At 39.6% G+C, this 20,042-nt stretch overlaps 1 protein-coding gene across 2 annotated transcripts in view; it reads left to right on the forward strand.

The window, feature by feature from the left end:
• The first annotated feature begins 1,241 nt into the window (after positions 1 to 1,241).
• Positions 1,242 to 20,042, forward strand: part of RAB7B (RAB7B, member RAS oncogene family) — a 61,971-nt gene continuing 43,170 nt past the window's right edge. For both annotated transcript variants that reach the window (XM_027871224.1, XM_027871223.1), the window contains exons 1-2: positions 1,242 to 1,468; positions 18,109 to 18,177. In XM_027871224.1, the coding sequence (XP_027727025.1) occupies positions 18,125 to 18,177 (53 nt within the window). In that variant the 5' untranslated portion in view covers positions 1,242 to 1,468; positions 18,109 to 18,124. The remainder of the gene's footprint in view (positions 1,469 to 18,108; positions 18,178 to 20,042) is intronic.

A 20,042-nucleotide genomic window follows, 5' to 3' on the forward strand; every position in this document is an offset into this window, starting at 1 on the left:
TGGAAAGCACCGCAAAGATCGTTTATCTAACCTGAATTGAAACAGGAATCCTTTCCTACAATCCAATAAAGTAATGATAATAATAATAATAATAAATACCTTACATTTATACACTGTCTTAAAGATTGCAAAGTACTTTACTTACGGATTGAGCCACATAATAATTCTGTGAGGTCACCACCACTTACCCCCATTTCATAGATTAGAAAATTTAGGTTCAGAGAGCTAGGTAAGTGGTCATCTAAGTTCGTGACAAATGGTCAAATAGCGACCATTTGAAGAACGCCAGTGACAGCGAACCCACTGCCTTGTCATAGGATCAAAGAATTTAGAGCTTCAAGTGACCCCAGGATTATCCGAGGCAACCTCCCCCAATCAATTCTAGAGATGAGAGTGAACTAAATACCCTCTAGAGGTCCCTTCCAGCCTGAAGAATCTGTGTGAGTGGTCACCGAATTCTTTCCTGCTCTGCTCCACAGACAGTAATTACCGAGGGCTTCGTTCCAGGAAGCACTGAGTTAACCAGTTCTTAATCTAATCCGAGCAGCACTTTAAACGGCTTCTTTCTCCCAAGGACCCAAACCAGCTCACCCATCTGGTCTCTTTAAACCTCCCACCCTTGTGGTAACAATTTGTAAGAACTTGCCCAACGTCTCACAAGTCTGGCTGGCATGTGTCTCTTACGGCTGGAAGTTGGGGGGTGAAAGGGAGAGGGGAGAGCCTAATAGAGGGAGGGAACCAAGAATCTGCGATTAGAGCTAGGTTTCCTAAATTCCTACCCATTATTCTCACTCACTTCACCCATCCTTTGGGATGCCTGATCTTCTTTCATTGGGTTCACCTGGCTAGTCATCTAACAGCATCTCATAGTCACATGCACACAGGATTTCCTCCTCCTCCCAAAAAAAGGACACGTTTCCAAATTCTTGGGTAGGTTCTAACTGCAGAGGCAAAGTAAGTCTTTGGATCTTTTCTGTGGAAACTCAAGTTTCTGTGGAAACTCAAGAAGCCATTCTCCCCACCCCCAGCGCCCATGGGATAACTTTTTCCCTAACCCTTTCTCCCACCAGACACATAACACGCACAGGGCTCCCACTTGCCCCATGTTGCAGGTTCACTTCCTCAAACCCCCAGACTCCCTTTTGAATGAAATTATTCTCCAGGGACCGAATAGCAGCAACCAAGAACATTGGCTCTCCCCCTCCGCCCACGATGTTGATGTCATCGGACTCAGCCTCTTTTGCAATTTTCCCCATGTCTGTGCACGAGAGGAATTGGGGAAAAACTCCGTTGGGGGAGGTGTCCTGTCTTATTTTATCTTCCTGCTTCTTTCCTTCCAAATCTCTTTCCCTCCTCTGGTATCCCTGAAGGACTAGGCATGGCCCCTTGACTTCCCGGAGCCTCACAGCCCCCTCCCTGGGCAGCGTGACTGCCCTGATCCGAGTTCCTGGACAGCCACCGCCTGCTTGTGAGTAACATGTTGGTTTTATGTCCGCGTGTCAGTCTGTCGGTCAGTCTGTCCGTCTGTCTGTTTGTCTGACTTGGTCTATCCCAGCTTCCCGAAGGGGAACTAGAGTGAACCTGGGTGCTCAGGGGTTTGGATCCAACCACAAAGGCGTTGGCAAAAATACCCTCCCTAAAGAAACAATGCCTGGTCCCTGCGAGAGTTGCCAGGGCAGATGTTTCAGAAACAGCTTTGGCACTGCTGGGCTCTCCCCTCCCCACCCCCAACTCCTTCCTTTTCAGGGAGAGCACGGGGCTAAGCTTGAGCTGAGCTGAACAGGGCTGTGGTTCCTAAGCAGGAAGCAACAGCCTGATCCCTCCTGAAGTTGTCAGGGTTGTGCTTTGACCTAACTGCTGAGTCAGGAATCTGGGCATCTAACAGAGCAAGGCTTACAGGGAGACTGACCAGAAGCACTGAGGCCCCCTGCTCTTCTTTTTACACTTTTTATTCACTCACCCCTGGGACACACACAATAGAAAGGGCCCTACAGTTGTGGGGAGCTGCACACCTACTGCCCCACACCCTCTGCTGTCATCCACCCTGCTAGCCACCAAAAAGCCCCCTTTCCCAGGTGCTGTCACAGGTCCTAAAATTCCACAGTTAGAGATTCATTCCTTTGGCTTAATCAGTTATTGTTGGACTCAGTGGCATCCACATTCCCTCCCAACTCTATTATTCTATGATTCATTGTGCAATGGGAAAGGTGCTAGATTAGAAGTCAAAGGACCTGGCCTCGCATTCAGCACCATCACTTTTTAGCTGTGAGATCCCTAGGAAGTCACCTTCCCTCTCTGGGTCCCACTTTTCTCATTTTAGAGAAAATAAAAATTAGCTAGAAATCATGTACTGTTTTCATGGGATCATAGATTTAAAACTTGGGATTGACCCCAGGGGCCATCTAATCCAAATCCCTCATTTTACATATGTGGAAACTGAGGCCAAGGATTTGCCCAGGTCACACAGTAGGATTTTTACAGAGGTCATCTAACTCCTGAGCTAATGCTTTATTCTTTACACTATGTTTCTTCCCTTTTAAGGTATTCAGTATGATTTACATAAGTTATTTCAGTTGATCTTGGCAACAGGACTGTGAGTTGATTACTATAGGGTATTAGGACTGGAGGGATTTTTTTGGCCCAGATATGTGTTTTTATGGGTGTAAGGCATTCTTTACTGGTTTGTTGGCTATGAATTACAATTTTAGAGAGTTACCTAGGGCAATGAAAGATTCAGCAACTTTCCCAGGTTAACTAGCGATTATTGTCAGAGGTAGCCCCTCAATCCACTGTGGCATGGGGACCCTTAAGGGGTCTGGACCAGATCACTTGTAAAGTCCCTTCCAGTTCTAACTAATACTTATACTCTTAAGCAGGGGTGGGGAACCTGTGGCCCTCTAGGTCCTCAGGTGTGGCCCTCTGACTGAATCCAAACTTCACCAGAGTCATTATCATTATTCACAATATCATTATCCTCACTTTATAGATGAAGAAATAGACTGAGAGATGAAATGATAAATCTGATAATCTAAGTGAAATCGATGAATATTTACAAAAATATAAATTGCCCATATTAGTGGAAGAGGAAATAGAATACTTAAATAACCCCATTTTAGAAAAAAGAGATTGAGTGACGCTATGCATGGTCATACAACTGGTAAGGGTGAGAGGCAGGATTCAAACTCAGGTCTCTCCTACCCCCCAGTCCAGTTCTCTTTGCACTCTCCCACCATACTGCCTTTCAAGGAGGGTAAACCAGGTGGCCTGTGAAGTCCTTTCCAGCTCTAACATTCTAGAACTCCAGGACTAAAACTATAACCCATGGTCCCTGCCCACAAGGAACTTACACTCTAAGTGAGGAGACAAAATTAAAATGTAGGAAGCAGAGAACATTAAGTGCTAATCCACTAAGTATTGTCTGACCCTCACTGCAAATGGAGGAAGGAAAAGGGAGAGATTGGGTGTTTTGACTAATTTTTAATCTTCAAAATAATCATTGTTATCCATGAATTTCACTGATTTCTTAAAAATAATGGTAGGTACCACCTATTTTAGTTTCTTTTCAGACCTGAGAGCTCCAAAATATCATAGTGTCCAATTTCAGGCAACTCCTGGTGAAGAGAAAACAGCTCAGGGCTGAGGGTGAGAGAGTGTGTTCCTATCCTAAGAAGGGTTAATCCAGGTAAATGATTCCCATCGGAGGAGAAGGCAGGGCAAAAGAGGACCGACCCAATGACTGCCGTGTCTGTGTTCTGACTTCCCCAAGGCACGGTGGGCTTCCCTTCCTGACCACGCTTCCCCTTCTAAACTAGCACCTTTCCCACCTTTCCCTTCTATAATAATACATATTATGTATTATTATTACATATTTTTGTAAATATTCATTGATTTCACTTCCCACTCCTGCTCTCTGCTGGGAGGGAACCCTCTGGCTCTTGACAGAGTCATCAGTTTACCTCTGACGGCTTGGGCTAGAAGGGAAGGTGCAAGAGAAGAGGTTATTGGAAGAGGGCCCTCAGTGGGTTCCAGCTCTGGCAGGACTTTCTGCAGAGTGAGCCACCCAGTGTCCTTCATTAGGGTAAGACTCTTTGTGTCTGAGTCAGCCCTGCTAATGCTCAGGCATGTGGAATGGATAAGGCTTTACAAGGTCACCACTGACTCCCAGCAAGGAGCTAAGCAAAGAAATGAGCAACAGCTGCTTCTCTCATAAGAAAGGGCTGCATTTGGAGTCAGGAGATGTGGGTTAAAATCCTGGCTCCAACACTTTAGCGGCCTAGCCTCTAGTCTGCTTCCTGATAGAATCTGGTGTTGAAAGGGACCTTAGATGTCACCCAATCCAAGTTCCATCCTCCTCTTTATAAATGAGTAAACCCAAACCCTGAGGAATTAAGTGATGTGCTCAATGTCACATATGTTGTAGTAGAATTTAATTTTACTACGATATAGTTTAATTCTTTGGTAGCAGAATTTAAAGGGGCAACTAGGTGGTGCAGTGGATAAAGTGCTGGGCCTAGAATCAGAAAGACTCATCTTCCTGACTTCAAATCTGGCCTCAGACACTTACTAGCTCTGTGACTCTGGTCGAGTCACTTAACTCTGTTTACCTCAATTTCTTCATCTGTAAAATGAGCTAGAGAAGGAAATGACAAACCACTCCAGTATCTTTGCCAAGAAAACCCCAAATGGGGTCACAAAAAGTCAGACTAGATGAAACAACAACAAAGCAGAATTTAAACCCAAATCCTTTAATGAAAAATCCAACGCTTATTCATTCAACAAACATTTATTAATTTGCATGTGATATGTAGACTGCTGTACTTGTCTCTTTAGATAAGAAATGAACACATAAATATACTGCATAACACTGCCCTAAGTGAAGCCTTTTCTGACCAGCCTTCCCACCATCTCCCAGATGTTGGTGCCTGTCAGTCAATAAGCATTTACGAAGTGCCTGCTAGGTACCTGGCGGTATGCTAAGTGGGGATACAAAGAAAGGCAAAGAGACAGTTGCTGCCCTTGAGAAACTCAAAGTCTGATGAAGAAGATGACATATAAACAACTATATACAAATAAGTGACATACAGGCTATGTTGGAAATAATCAAGGCTCTAGAATTAAGGGGGGTGGGAAAGGCTTCCTGTAGCAGGTGAGGTTTTAGCTGGGGCTGGAAGGAAGCCAGGAAAGTCAGGAGGCAGAGATGAGGAAGGCAAGCATTTCAGGCATGGGAGCTAAAGATGCCCAGAGTCAGGAGACTGATAAAGTGTTTTGTTTGAGGAACAAGAGAACAGTGTCACTGAATTGAAGAGTGTGTGAGGGGTAAAAAGATTTTTTTTCACTTCATAGTATTTTATTTTTTCCAATTACATGTAAAGATAGTTTTCAACATTCACTTTTATAAGATTTTGAATTCCAAATTTTTTTCCCTCCCTCCCCTCTCCCCAAGGCAATAAGCAATCTGATACAGATTATACATGTGCAATCATATTAAACATATTTCCACATTAGTCATGCCATGAAAAGAAAATCAGAACAAAGGGGAAAAACCACGAGAAAGAAAAAAACAGAAAACAAAAAAATATGAAAACAGTATGCTTTGATCTGTATTCAGACTCCATAGTTCTTTCTCTGGATGTGATTAGCATTTTCCATCATGAGTCGTTTGGAATTGTCTTGGATCATTGTATTGCTGAGAAGAGCTAAGTCTATCAAAACTGATCATCACTTATTATTGCTGTTACTGTGTACAATGTTCTCCTGGTTCTGCTCGGCATCAGTTCTTATAAGTCTTTCCAGGTTTTTCTGAAGTCTGCCTGCTCATCATTTCTTGTAGCGCAATAGTATTTCATTACATTCATATAATACAACTTGTTCAGCCATTCCCCAATTGATGGGCATCCTCTCAATTTCCAATTTTTTGCCACCACAAAAAGAGCTGCTATAAATATTTTTGTATATGTGAGTCTATTTCCCTTTTTTATGATCTCTATGGGATACAGACCTAGTAGTGTTATCACTGAATCTCTCTCTCTCTCTCTCTTTCTCTCTCCCTCCCCTTTCCCATATGTATGTTTATATGTATGTGTATATATGTGTAAATATATACATACACACAAAATACTTCCTAAATAACTTTGGGTGGGAAAGGGGAAAATGAGCTATTATTGTCCTTCTTCATAATAATGCTGGTGTGTGAGTTGCCTGATTTGGGGCAGCAGTTTAGAATCACCTATCAGTCAATCAACAAACATTTATTAAGCACCTACTGTGTGCCAGGCACTGTGTTAAGCACTAGGGATACAAAAAGAGGCAAAAGATAGTCCCTGCCCTCAAGAGGCTTACAACAATCTAATGGGGGAAGCAGCACGCAAACAAATATAAACAAAGTGAGCTATATACAGGATAAATAAGAAACACGTAATTAAAAGAGAGAAGGCATTGAAATTAACAGGGGTTGGGGAAGGCTCTTGTAGAAGATGAGATTTTAGTTGGTCCTTAAAGGAAGCCAGAGAGGTCAGTAGTTAGACTTAAGGAGGGAGATAATTCCAGAGAGAATGGGAGACTGCTAGAGAGAATACCTGGAGCTATCTTGATTGTGGGATCATTGGGAGGCTAGTGACATACTATCAGAATTTTAAAGACCTTCTAGCACAATTCTGCCTTGGGCAGGTAGGTGGTCCAGTGGATAGAGCACTGGACTTGGAATCGGGAAGACTTATCTTCCTGAGTTCAAATCCAGCTTCAGACACTTACTATGTGACCCTGGGCAAGTCACTTAATTCCTCATCTGTAAAATAAGCTGGAGAAGGAAATGGCAAACCACTCCAGTATTTGCCAAGAAATTTCAAAGTAGGGTCACAAAGAGTTGACATGATTAAAACAATTGAACCACAAAAAGTTAGCACAGTGGATAGAACACAAATGGACTTGGAGTCAGAAAGACCTAAATTCAAATCTGACTTGAATCTGCAAAATGAGAATGACATTTGTGCTTCCTAGCTTACAAGGTGCAAGTACTTTATAAACCCTAAAGAGTTAAATAAAGGTGGCTTATTATTTTCATTATTTTTAAAGATTATACTTTCACTATGCAAACTCTTGGGGTGGGGAGAGGGTGAGTTTCCAGAGCTGTGATTTTGTCTGCATAGAAAGCTCTCCCCTTCAGGAATGCAGATCAGCAACTTATCTGTAACTTATCATTTTAAAAAAGTTGCCTGGGGCATTGAGAGGTTCCTTGATTTACTCATGATCATACAGCTAACATGGAGGCAGTGAGGTTCGGTGGAAAGAACGATGGTTTTGGAATCAGAAGACCTGGGTTCAAATCCCACCTCTGATCCATCTCCTCACTCCATGTACCTGTACTGGCTGTCCTCCACTCCTGGAATGTTCTAGCTCTTCACCCCAACCACCTACCTCCCCTGGCTTCACCTTCTATTTACACTGGGTACATAGTTATTTACATAATGTACATAGTTAATTACATGTTGACTCCCTTATTAAAATGTGAGCTCCTTGAGGGCAAAGCCAGTTTTTGCCTTTCTTTGTGTCCCTGGTACTTAGTACTACCTCCCTGATGTCATGGTCCTCTTCAAGAATGAAGGACGAACAGCAAGTGCCCATTGACTGACTGCTTGATGTGTGAGACATTGTGATGAGAAGAGATCCAAAGATGAACAAGGTCATGTCTTCCCTTCCCTCAAAGGAAGGAGAAGCTTCCATACAGCAAGGACCTCCCCACCCCAGCCTACTCTCAGGCCCTATCCCTTGGATCATTTTAAATGCCCCTCTCTGGCTATCCACCAACTCTGCAGGTCTTTTGGGAGCTAAAGTAGCCAAAACTTCATGGAGTGTTCCAAGTTCAGATTTCCCCATAGTTTTATACACAAGGCAGGGGAACATTTTGTTTTGTTTCCAATACCTTCTCGGTTTTTCCCGATGCTTTGCTGGCCAGGGCATCCTGTTGGGCAAGTGTCCTCAGGATACAGTCTACATAGATTCCTGAGCCTCTTTCCCAAGTCATAATTGATATTCAAGACCCATCACTCCACAAGCAGTGGGTTATTTTCCCCTACTTTTCCAGTCCTTCCCATGGCCCAGGACCAAGACTTGGGAGAAACTTGACCTAGGTTGAAGTTGCAACCTGTGGCTGTGGGACAGAGCTTTTTCTGGGCAGTTGGCCTGCATGAAGACCAAACCAATACCTTTGACCTGATTGGCTCTAATGGAAATATCCCAATTAATAAATAAACAAATGTGTAAACCAACAAAAATTATTGCTTCATCCATAAATTTAGGGAGCTAGATTAGATGTCCTCCAAAGTACCATTCAGCTCTAAATTCTACGACTGTTTTTTTTTGGTCCAAACCTATGATTTCATTGGATTAAGGAAACTCCTGTGTGGAAGCTCATCTCTATTTTATGCTCTTAGTACTTAGAAATCTGGAGTTTTCAAATTGTTTGGACTCAGGACCCCTTATGCACTTTAAAAAAATTATAATGGTACTTTCTTTTTTAATATATATTTTATTTCATTAAATATTTCCCAATTATGTATAAAAACATTTAACATTCATTTTTTAAAATTTTGAGTTCCAAATTCTCTCCCTCCCTCCTGTCTCTCTTTCATCAATTGAGAAGGCAAAAAATCTGATACCAGTTATATATATGAAGTCATGCAAAACATTTCCATATTAGCCATGTTGCAAAAAAGACCAAACAAAACAAAACAAAACACAACCACCAAAAGAAAAAGAAAGAAAGTGAAAAGACTATGTTTCAATCTGTACTCAGAGTTCATCAGTTCTCTCCCTGGAGGTAGATAGCATTTCCCATCATGGAGGACTCCTTATACTCTTAAAAATTATTGAGGACCCCAAAGATCTTTTATTTATGTATTGATATTTACCTATTAAAAATTAAAACTGATAAAACAATAATAAGCCTGTTACATGTTAACATGTCATTGTTCAGTTGTTTTTAGTCATGTCCGACTCTTCATGGCCCCATTTTGGGGTTTTCTTTGTGGATGAGGAAACTGAGATTCAATGAGGCTGCTTGTTATCACACAATAAGTGGTTGTGCTAGGACTCAAATCCAAGTTTATACATTGTAGAGCAGAATAGAAATGAGGATATCATCTATTGTTCTGGATTATCCTTCTGGCAAAACAGAGTTAATAATACCAGTTCTGGTTATCTCGCAAATTTATTGTAGGAATCAAATTAGATCTTCAAAGAGAAAGTCTTTCTTAACCATATAAATGTAAGTTGTTATTTTCTTTATCATCATCATCATCATCATCATCATCATCATCATCATTGTTGTTAGCATGTATCACAGTATTTAAAAAGCAAAATGATATAGTGGAGAGAGGTCCAATTATAGACAAGCAAGAATGGACTGTTGGATTTTCCTTTTTTTTCTTCCAACTTTTTAACATTTTTATTTAAAGTTTTGAGTTCCAAATTCTATCCCTCCCTCCCTACCCTCCTCCCTTCCTGAGATGGTAAGCAATCAGATAAAGATTATACATGTACAAATATGTAAAACATTTCCATATTAGTCATTTTGTATAAGAAGACTCGAATAAAAGAAAAAAAATGAAAAAAAAATGAAAAATAGCTTGCTTGAGTCTATACTTGATCAATACCAGTTCTTTCTCTGGAGGCAAATAGTATGCTTTACTATGAGTTCTTTGGAATTGTCTTGGATCACTATGTTGCTGAGAATAGCTAAAGTATTCACATTTCTTCTTCGAACAATGTTGCTGTTACTGTGTACAATGTTCTCCTGGTTCTATTCACTTCACTATGCATCAGTTCAGGTTTTTCTGAAATCATCTTGCTTGTCATTTCTTATAGCACAATAATATTCCATTATAATCATATAGCACAGCTTGTTTAGCCATTCCCCAATTGTTGGGCATCCCTTTGGTTTCCAATTCTTAGACACCGCAAAAAGAGCTTCTGTAAATATTTTTGTACAAATGGGTCCTTTTCTCTTTTATTTTTTGATGTCTTCTGATATATAGACCTAGCAGTGGTATTGCTGGTGTGTGCACAGTTTTTTTATCCTTTTGGGCATAGTGCCAAATTGGAGAGCCAGAATGATTGAATCAGTTCACGACTCCACCAACAGTACATTAGTGTCCCAGTTTTCCAACATTCAACACTTTTCTTTTTTGTCATATTAACCACTCTGATAGGTATGAGGTGGTACCTCAGAGTTGTTTTATTTTTCATTTCTCTGATCAATAGTAATTTAGAGCATTTTTTCATATGGTTGTAGATAGCTTTGATTTCTTTGTTTGAAAACTACCTGCTCATATCCTTTGACTATTTATCATTTGAGGGATGACTTATTTGACTCAGTTATCTATATATTTAAGAAATGAGGCCTTTATCAGAGATACTTGTTGAAAAAATTTTCCCACAGTTTTCTGCTTTCCTTATAATTTTAGTCGCATTAGTTTTGTTTCTGCAAAAACTTTTTAATTTTATATAATTAAAATCATCTATTTGATATTTTGTAATGCTCTATAACTTCTTTGGTCCTAAATTCTTCCCTTATCCATAAATCTGACAAATAAACTATTCTATGCTCTCTTAATTTGCTTATGGTATCACCCTTTATGTGTAAATCATGTACCCATTTTGACTTTATCTTGGTATACAGTGTGAGATGTTGGTCTAATTCTATACCTAGTTTCTACCATACTGTGTTTCCAGTTTTCCCAGCAGTTTTTGTCAAATGATGTTTTTGTTTCAAAAGCTTGGATCTTTGGGTTTATCATATACTAGATTACTATGGTCATTTACTATAATGTAATTTGTACCTACTCTATTCTACTGATCTACCACTCTATTTCTTAACCAGCACCAGATTGTTTTGATAATTACCACTTTATAATGCAGTTTGAGATCCCGTATAGCTAGACCACCTTCTTTCACATTTTTTTTCAATTGGTTCACTTGATATCCTTGAGCTTTTGTTCTTCCAGATGAATTTTGTTATTATTTTTTTCTAGTTCTATAAAATAATTTTTGATAGTTTGATTGGTATGGCACTGAATAAATAGATTAATTTAGGTACAATTGTCATTTTTATTATATTGGCTCACCCTACCCATGAGCAATTAATATTTTTCCAATTGTTTAGATCTGACTTTATTTGTGTGAAAAGTGTTATATGATTGTGTTCATATAGCTCCTGAGTTTGTCTTGGTGATAGACTCCCAAGTATTTTTTACTCCCAAGTATTTTATATTCCCTACAGTTATTTTAAGTAAAATTTCCCTATCTCTTGTGGCTTGACTTTGTTGGTAATATATAGAAATGCTGATGATTTATGTGGGTTTGTTTTGTATCCTGCAACTTTGCTAAAGTTGTTAATAATTTCAAGAAGTTTTTAGCTGATTCTCTAGGATTTTCTAAGTATAACATCATATCATCTGTAAAGAGTGATAGTTTTGTTTCCTCATTTCCTATTCTAATTCCTTTAATTTTTTTTCCTTCTCTTATTGCTAGAGTTAACATTTCTAGGGCAATATTGAATAATAGAGGCGATAATAGGCATCCTTGCTTCACCCTTGATTGTATTGGGAAGTCTTCTAGCTTATCACCATTACAGATAATGCTTGCTGATGGTTTTAAATAAATATTACTTATTATTTTAAGGTAAACTCCATTTATTCCTATGTTCTCAACTGTTTTTAATAGGAATGGTGATGTATTTTGTCAAAGGGTTTTTATGCATCCATTGAAGTAATCATATGATTTCTGTTGGTTTTATTATTGATATGGTCAATTATGCTGATAGTTTCCCTAATATTCAATCAGTCCTGCATTCCTGGTATAAATCCCACCTGGTCATAGTATATAATCCTTGTGATATATTGCTGTAATCTCTTTGCTAGTATTTTATTTAAAAGTTTTGTATCAATATTCATTAGGGAAATTGATAATTTTCTTTCTTTGTTTTGGCTCTTCATGGTTTGGGCATCAGCACCATATTTGTGGCATAAAAGGAATTTGATAGGACTCCACCTATTTTTCCAAATAGTTTATATAGTATTAGAACTAATTTTTCTTTAAATGTTTGGTAGAATTCACTTCTGAATGCATCTGGTCCTGGGGATTTTTTCTTAGAAAGTTCATTGATGGTTTGTTCAATTTCTCTTTCTAAGATTGGGTTATTTAAGTATTTTATTTCTTCTTCTGTTAATCTGAGTAATTCATATTTTTGCAGGTATTCATTTATTTATTTAGATTGTCAAATTTATGGGCATATAATTGAGCAAAATAGCTCCTAATAATTGTCTTAATTTCCTCTTCATTGGTGGTGAATTCATGCCTTTCATTTTTGATACTAGTAATTTGATTTTCTTCTTTTTCCTTTTCAATCAAATTAATCAATGGATTGTCAATTTTATTGTTTTTTTTTCATAAAACTGGTTTTCTTTCAGTTTTATTAATATCTCCTTTAATTTTCAGGATTTCTAGTTTGGTGTTTACTTGGGGGTTTTTAATTTCTTCTTTTTCTAGGTTTTTTTTTAGTTGCATGCCCAGTTCATTTATCTGCTTTTTCTCTATTTTATTGTCTCATCATTGTCATTTTCTTTTGTGAAATTATCGATTATTCCTATGATTTATTCTTCAATCCACTTGTTTTTTAGGAATAAATTATTTAAATTCCAATTAATTTTTAATCTCTCTTTCCAGTCCATTATTGAATATAATTTTTATTGCATTATGATCTGAAAATTATGCTTTTACTATTTGTGCTTTTCTGCATTTGGTTGTGAGGTTTTAAAGTCCTAACACATGGTCAATTTTTGTGCAGATGTTATGTACTTCTGAGACAAAGGTATATTCATTTCTATTCCCATTCAATTTCTCCAGAGATCTATCATATCTAAGTTTTCCAGAATTTTATTCACCTTCTTAACGTCTTCCTTGTTTATTTTTTTTTTGTTAGATTTATCTAGTTCTGAGAGGGAAAGTTGAGGTTCCCCACTAGTATAGTTTTATTATCTATTTCCTTCTGTAACTCGTTCAACTCCTCCTTCAAAAATTTAAATGCTGTACCATTTGTTGCATATATGTTTAGTACTGATATGACTTCATTGTCTATGGTACCTTTCAGCAAGATATAGTCTCCTTCTTTATCTCTTTTAATTAGATCTATTTTTGCTTTTGCTTTATCTGAGATCATGATTGCTACCCCTGCTTTCTTTGCTTCAGCTGAAATACAATAGATTCTGCTGCAGCCTTTTACCTTTACACTGTGTGTATCTTTCTGCTTCAAATGTGTTTCCTGTAAACAACATATTATAGGATTTTGGTTTTTAATCCATTCTGCTATTCGCTTCTGTTTTATGAGGGAGTTTATCCCATTCACATTTATAGTTATGATAACTGTGTATTTCCCTTCATGGTATTTTTCACTTGTTTAGCCCCCTCTCTCTTTTACCCCCACCTTTTCCCTCCTCACAAGTGTTTTACTTCTGATCACTGCCTTCCCCAATATACCTTCCCTTTTATCAGTCCCTCCTGCCCCCTCTATTATCCCTGTCCCTTTTTACTTCTTTATAAGGTAAGATAGATTTCTATATTCAACTGAGTGTGTATATTATTCCCTCTTTGAACCAACTTTTATGAGAGTAAGGTTTAAGTTTTGCCTGCCAATCCTCCACTCCATCTTCCCCTCCATTATAATAGCTCTTTCATGCCTCTTTTATGTGGGATAATTTACCCCATTCAATCTTCTCTCTCCTTTTTTTTTCAGTGCAATTTTCTTTCTCATCCCTTTATTTTGTTTTTGGGGGGTATCATCCCATCAGTGGCACCTTACATCCACACCCTCTGTCTACATATACTCCTTCCAATTGCTCTTATAGTAATAAAGTTCTTAAGAGTTACAAATATCATCTTGCCATATAGAAATATAAACAGTTTAACCTTATTGAATTTCTTATGTTTTCTCTTTCTTATTTTTTAATCTTTTTATGTTTAAAAGTCTTGTGTTTGAAGGTCAAATTTTTTTATTCAGCTCTAGCCTTTTAATTAGAAATGCTCGAAAGTCCTCTATTTCATTAAATATTCATTTTTCCCTGAAAGATTATATTTAGGTTTGCTGGGTAGGTGATTCTTGGTTGTAATCCCAACTCATTTGCCTTCTGGTATATCATATTCTAAGCCCTCCAGTTGTTTAATGTGGAAGTTGCCAAATCCTATGTAATCCTGATTGTAGCTAAATAATATTTGAATTGTTTCTTTTTGGCTGCTTGCAATACCTTCTCCTTGATCTGTGAGCTCTGGAATTTGGCTATGAGGCTCCTGGGAGTTTCTATTTTGGGATGTCTTTCAGGCAGTAATTGATGGATTCTTTCAATTTCTATTTTACCCTCTGGTTCTAATATATTAGGGCAGTTTTCTTTGATAATTTCTTGAAAGATGTTGTCCAGGCTTTTTGTTTTTGTCATGGCTTTCAGGTAGTGCAATAATTCTTATATTATCTTTCCTGCATCTATTTTCTAGGTCACTTGTTTTTCCATTGAGAAATTTTACGTTTTCTTCATTTTTTTAACTTTTTAAAAATTTTGTTTTATCATAACTTACAGTCTCATAGAATCATTAGTTTTCACTTGTTCAATTCTAACTTTTTGTGTGTGTGTGTGTGGCAATTGGGGTTAAGTGACTTGCCCATATTCACACAGCTAGTATGTTTTATGTGTCTGAGGCTGGATTTTGAACTCAAGTCCTCCTGACTCCAAGGCCCATGCTCTATCCACTGTGCCACCTAGCTGCCCCTTCAATTCTAATTTTTAAGCAATTATTTTCTTCAATGAGCTTTTGTACTTTCCTTTCCATTTGGCCAATTTTACTTTTTAGGGAGTTATTTTCCTTGGTAAATGTTTGTATATCTTTTCCCATGCTATTGACTCTTTTTTCATGATTCTCTTGCATTACTCTCATTTCTTCCCCCAATTTTTCTTCTATTTCTCTAATTTACTTTTTAAAATCCTTTTAAAGCTCTTTCAGGAATTCTTTTTGGGCCTGAGATCAAATTACACTTTTCTTTGAGGCTTCACATGCAGTCATTTTGACACTATTGTCCTCTTCTAATTTTATGCCATGATCCTCCTTATCACCATAGTAACTTTCTATAGTCAAGATTTTTTTCTTGTTATTGTTCATTTTTCTGCCTTCTTTGTGACTTGGTGTTTTCATATGAGAATTAGGCTCTGGTCCTGCGCTGTCCCAAGCTTTTTGTGCTGGGGCTTTGGGTCCTACTGCTGGCTTTCACCGGGCGTCAGGGCTTAGCTTCTGGCTTTCTCTGGAGGGTAGACTTCTCTTCTGGCTTGTACTGGGGTGGGGAGGGCTTCCCTCTTGGCCTCCTCAGGGTGTGGAGTTTAGCTGCTGGTCTGCCCCAGGGGTGGGGCCCTGCTGATGAGTTGCTATGGAAACAGGGTCTCTCTGCTGGTCGGCCCCAGGGGCAAGGTCTTGTTGGCCAGCCCCCTGCGTAGGTCTTCGGAACTGGTCAGCTATGGGGTCAAGGCCATTCTGGTGACTTGCGCTGGGGAGGGGCCTTGCTGTACTACACAGACTGTACTCTTGCCTAGGCGGCTGCTGGTTTGCAGGAGGCAGTGGGGGGTGGGACCTCACTGATGGGTTGCCCCAGGCTTGGAGCCTTGCTAGGCCCCCTGCTGTGAGGCTGCCTGCTGCTCTTGGACCTCCCTCCCCTCCCACCCAAGTGAGACAGACCTTTCCTACTGCTCTGGTAAGATGCTTCTCTGCTCCTAGACCGATTCTGAGGCAGTTTTCTGTTGTTTGGAGGGGAATTTAGGAGGGTTTCAGAGGGTTCCTTCCTCACCCCTTAGACTGCTGGATTTTCAGTTCCAGTAAGGGATGCAATCATAACTCTGGATTCTACTCATACTTTCTGATTCATGATAAATGAATGAATGAATAACAAAGCATTTATTAAACATTTACTACGTTCAAAGCACTGTGTTAAGTACTGGGGGATAAAAATACTCTGTTTTCAAGGAGCTCACATCCTAATAAAGAGACACAACAAGTAAAGGAGGTATCAACTATAAGTAAGATGGAAAGCCCTCATGGTCCTTGGGTTGCAATGGCAAAGAAGATGGTAATACATCTTTAATGTTATTTTCATCGATAAAACTATATTTCTGATGTTGAACCATTTGACAGTGCCGAGGACTTTGGTAGCTAGAACTTTCTTTTCCAAGTCCTTAGATTATGGGCTTCTTGAGGTCAGGGACTGCCCTTTGCCTCTTTTAGTGTCCCCAGAGCTTAGAACAGTGCCGGGCACATAGTAGGTACTTAATAAAAGTTGACTGATTGATTAAATCTTCAGGATCTGTGGATACTAAGGAGTCAGGGCCTATAGTATCTACAGAAGCAATTTCCAGGCTGCATCTCCACAGGGCTTGAGTCCTGGCCAATGGCTGTGGGAGTAAGGCTGGAAGGAGGGTCTGTGATCTAGGGAGTGTAGAGTCCGCTTTTCTCAGGGCTCTTCAGTTCAGGGTCCATCCAGGCCTAAGGGAAGGTGGTGGTCTGTTTGACTTGCTTGGCACATGCCATCTTCTGTCCCCTCCTTTAGGGGACCTTGCTCCTACAATTAGACTGACTTTCCTATACTGATGGGTGAGTGACAGTTAATAGGCATTTAGTGAGGATGGCTAGACCTTCTCCATAACAATTGCTACCCTGAATGATCACTTCAGTGACTGGGCTGGAAGCAAGGCCAGTGGTTGGGGAGTGTGGGATGGGGTGCTCCTGGATTCACCTGTCCATCACGGCACTTGGTTGGATGTTGGTGTTAGTGGGAGCTTGGTCGTTAGACCACTTGTCATGGGGGTTGCTCCCTTCAAGGATAGTGACAGGAGAGGGCTCTGCTATTTTTCTTCAAAAAATTAGGTATTTCAGCTGCCTCGAAGGTTTCAGTATAGCTCCCAGGGCAGGGGAATGGATGCAATGACCTCTGGAGTTCTCTTTTAGCTGTTATTAGTCTGCAAAAATTATAACATAATAACTGACATCTACATGGTACTGCTTCAAAATTTCCACTTGATTATTTATATAATGTGCTTTGCACATCTTTAAATATTATATAAATTTCAATTACTAGTCTTAGTATCTCATTCAGTCCTTATAATAAGCTTGTCAGGGTGGTCCTAGAGGTATATTATCCCCGTTTTATGGATGAGGTCAACTAAAACTCACAAAGGTGAAGTGATTTCCTCCAAGAGCACACAGTACATTCCAGAAGCTAGATTTAAACCCACTCCTCCATGCTGATTCTCTATACAGATATGTATAACTTTGGTCTTTGTACTTCTCTGTGCCTCAGTGTCTCCATATGTAAAATGACCAGAAGACAAAATGCTTAAAGATCTCAAAGGCTTCTGGCCACATGCTCCACCCTGAGCAACAGCAGTGGAGACACATTAATAAGCCGTTGAGGCCCTCAAGTCCAGGTTGCATTGAGCTGCCTGAGAATGAAAAGGTGGGGGGTGGGGGGAGGCCCGGGAGATGGTATGTGAGTGAGTTTAGAGTTGGAAATAAACAATAGGCCTGGAAATAATCTTAGCATTTTGTGAAGAGCCGCAATAAGGCATGCAAAGGAGGAAGAGGCGTTTCCACATTGAATGTACAAACACTGGGCAGCTTATATCACCACCCCCAGAACCTCCAAGGCAGAACTAGTCATTGGGCCCTTGTGTCAGACCCTTATTCTACTCCCAGTTTGCCCTAATCCTGGCTGTCAGGGGTTCTTCAGTGTTTGGTCCCAGCCTTACTCTCCTGGATGTCACCTTAGTGAGCCCAGAGTTTGTTGGACCAAGAGACCAAGAGTAACACTCCAGAATCCCCCTCTAGTTTAAAAAGTGCAAAAAGTGGCCATGTCAAGGCAGGGCCTTTTTCTTCTCTTGGAGGAAAACAAGTCAATCTGAGCTCTGGGCCAAGAGCAAGGTGTTCCAGGCCACCTCAAACCAACTAATCAGAAGGCAGTGGGTCTGGGTGAGGATGACTACAATGGATGCTGGAACCAAAATGTGGCTTATTTTTCTTTTCCCACAGGTTCCCTCGTTCCTCCATGGACCCAAGGAGAAAGGTAGACCTGAAGCTCATCATTATTGGAGCCTTAGGGTAAGATGAAGCCTGCCCTGTGTCCAGTCCCAGAATGATTGGAATTATATCTGACTGGGAGCAGTCCCCTTGCCTCAAGGGTGATGAGATGTCTTCCACACAGCTCTACCTTCCGGCAGTCCCTGAGCTTGGAGGTTACACTAAGGGAGGGAGTCTTGCCAAACGAAATATCTTTCCCGCAGCCATAGCAGTCTTGTCCAGGGGTTCAAGGCTAGGAGTCAAAAGACCTGGCCTCTGGTCTTCATTATTCTTCAGTTAACAAGATGACCTTAGTCATTTGACTGCTCTGGGCCTTAGTTTTTTCATCTGTCAAATGGAGATAATAATAATACCTGACTCATTTACCTTAGAGTGTAGTTTTTAGTACCAGATGTGACAATAGATGTGAAATGATTCTAAAACATTAAGTGCTATGATAATATAAGGTAATCATAATATATAATAATATAATGTTATAATATAATATAAGGTTATTACTGTTGATAACTTGTGAGCAATTCACACACATACACACACTCTAAACTGTAATCTCCTTGAGAACAAGGACTCTATTGTTTTTCATATTTGAATCCTCAGTACTTAGAATAGTATATCAATAGTACTACATTTATACATCAAGAATCTGTAATTTCTTCAGTGTAGATACATACACCTGGTGTAGAAACTCCATTCCTTCATTCAATATGCATTTATTAAATGCCTACTGTATGCGAGGCGCTGGCAATATAAGGACAAAATTAAGCCATCTCTGACCCCAGGAAACTTATATTCTACTGGGCGGAGCAACATGTACACAAATAAATAAATTGAAATACACACCAAGATACTAAGTAACTTCCAGGAGAGGGCCCTTGAAACTGGGAGAATCAGAAAAGATTCCCTTGAGCTGAGCTTTGAAGGGAGCTAAGGCATTCTATGAGACAGAGGTAAGTGCTTTCTGGGCACGGTAGACAGCCTGGACAAAAGCATATCGATGTTGATAGAATGTTGTATATGGGGAAAAGAAGATAGATCAATTAATCTAGAACATAGAGTACATGGACAGTACCTTGCTACAAGCCTCTTTAGGTAGGCTGATGCCACATTGCAAAGGAGTATTAAAGCCATATAGAGACATCTGAATTTTTTCCTAGAGGTAACAAGAAACCACTGGAGTTTTCTCAGCAGGGGAGTGACATGGTCATACCTGGGTTTTAGGAATATCACTCTTCAAATGAATGAAGGCTGAGTTAGAGAAGAGTGAGGCTGGAGGCAGAAAGACCAGTTAGGAGGTCATTGTAATAGTCCAAGTGATGAGGGTTTGAAGTAGGGTGTTGGCCTTTTAGTATAGAGAAGGGGATGGATATGAAAGATGTTGTGGATATCTCCCCAAGGAGAATAGTCTGAGGCTAAGTTATTCACCGATAGTCACATAACTAGTAAGTGTCAGAGTCAAGATTTGAGCTCAGGTCTTCCTGGTTGAAAGTACAAAATAATATGCACTATTCCATGCTGCCTCTCATTGACTATTGTTAATAATAATGATTTTGATTATACTATCACCTTACATTTGCATAATCTTTTAACTTTTTCAAAGCATGAACTTTTGAAATCAAAAAACCTGAGTTCAAATCCCAGTTCAGCTACCAACTCATTAACTTGCTTGGGCAAGTCATTCCCTTCTCTACATCAGTTTCCTTGTCTGGATTAGGTGATTTCTTGTCCCTTCCAGCCCTAAATCCTGTGGCCTATGACACATCTATTAAATTGTTTGATTCTTATACTAACTGCTAGTAGGTGGAGCAGGTGTTATTATTCCCACTTGACAGATGAGAAAATTCATGCACAGAAGTTGAAGTGATTTGCATTAGGCCATACTACTTTAA

This window comes from Vombatus ursinus, unplaced genomic scaffold, assembly GCF_900497805.2.
Source record: "Vombatus ursinus unplaced genomic scaffold, bare-nosed wombat genome assembly UNPS02014798.1, whole genome shotgun sequence".
Taxonomy (NCBI): Eukaryota; Metazoa; Chordata; class Mammalia; order Diprotodontia; family Vombatidae; genus Vombatus; species Vombatus ursinus.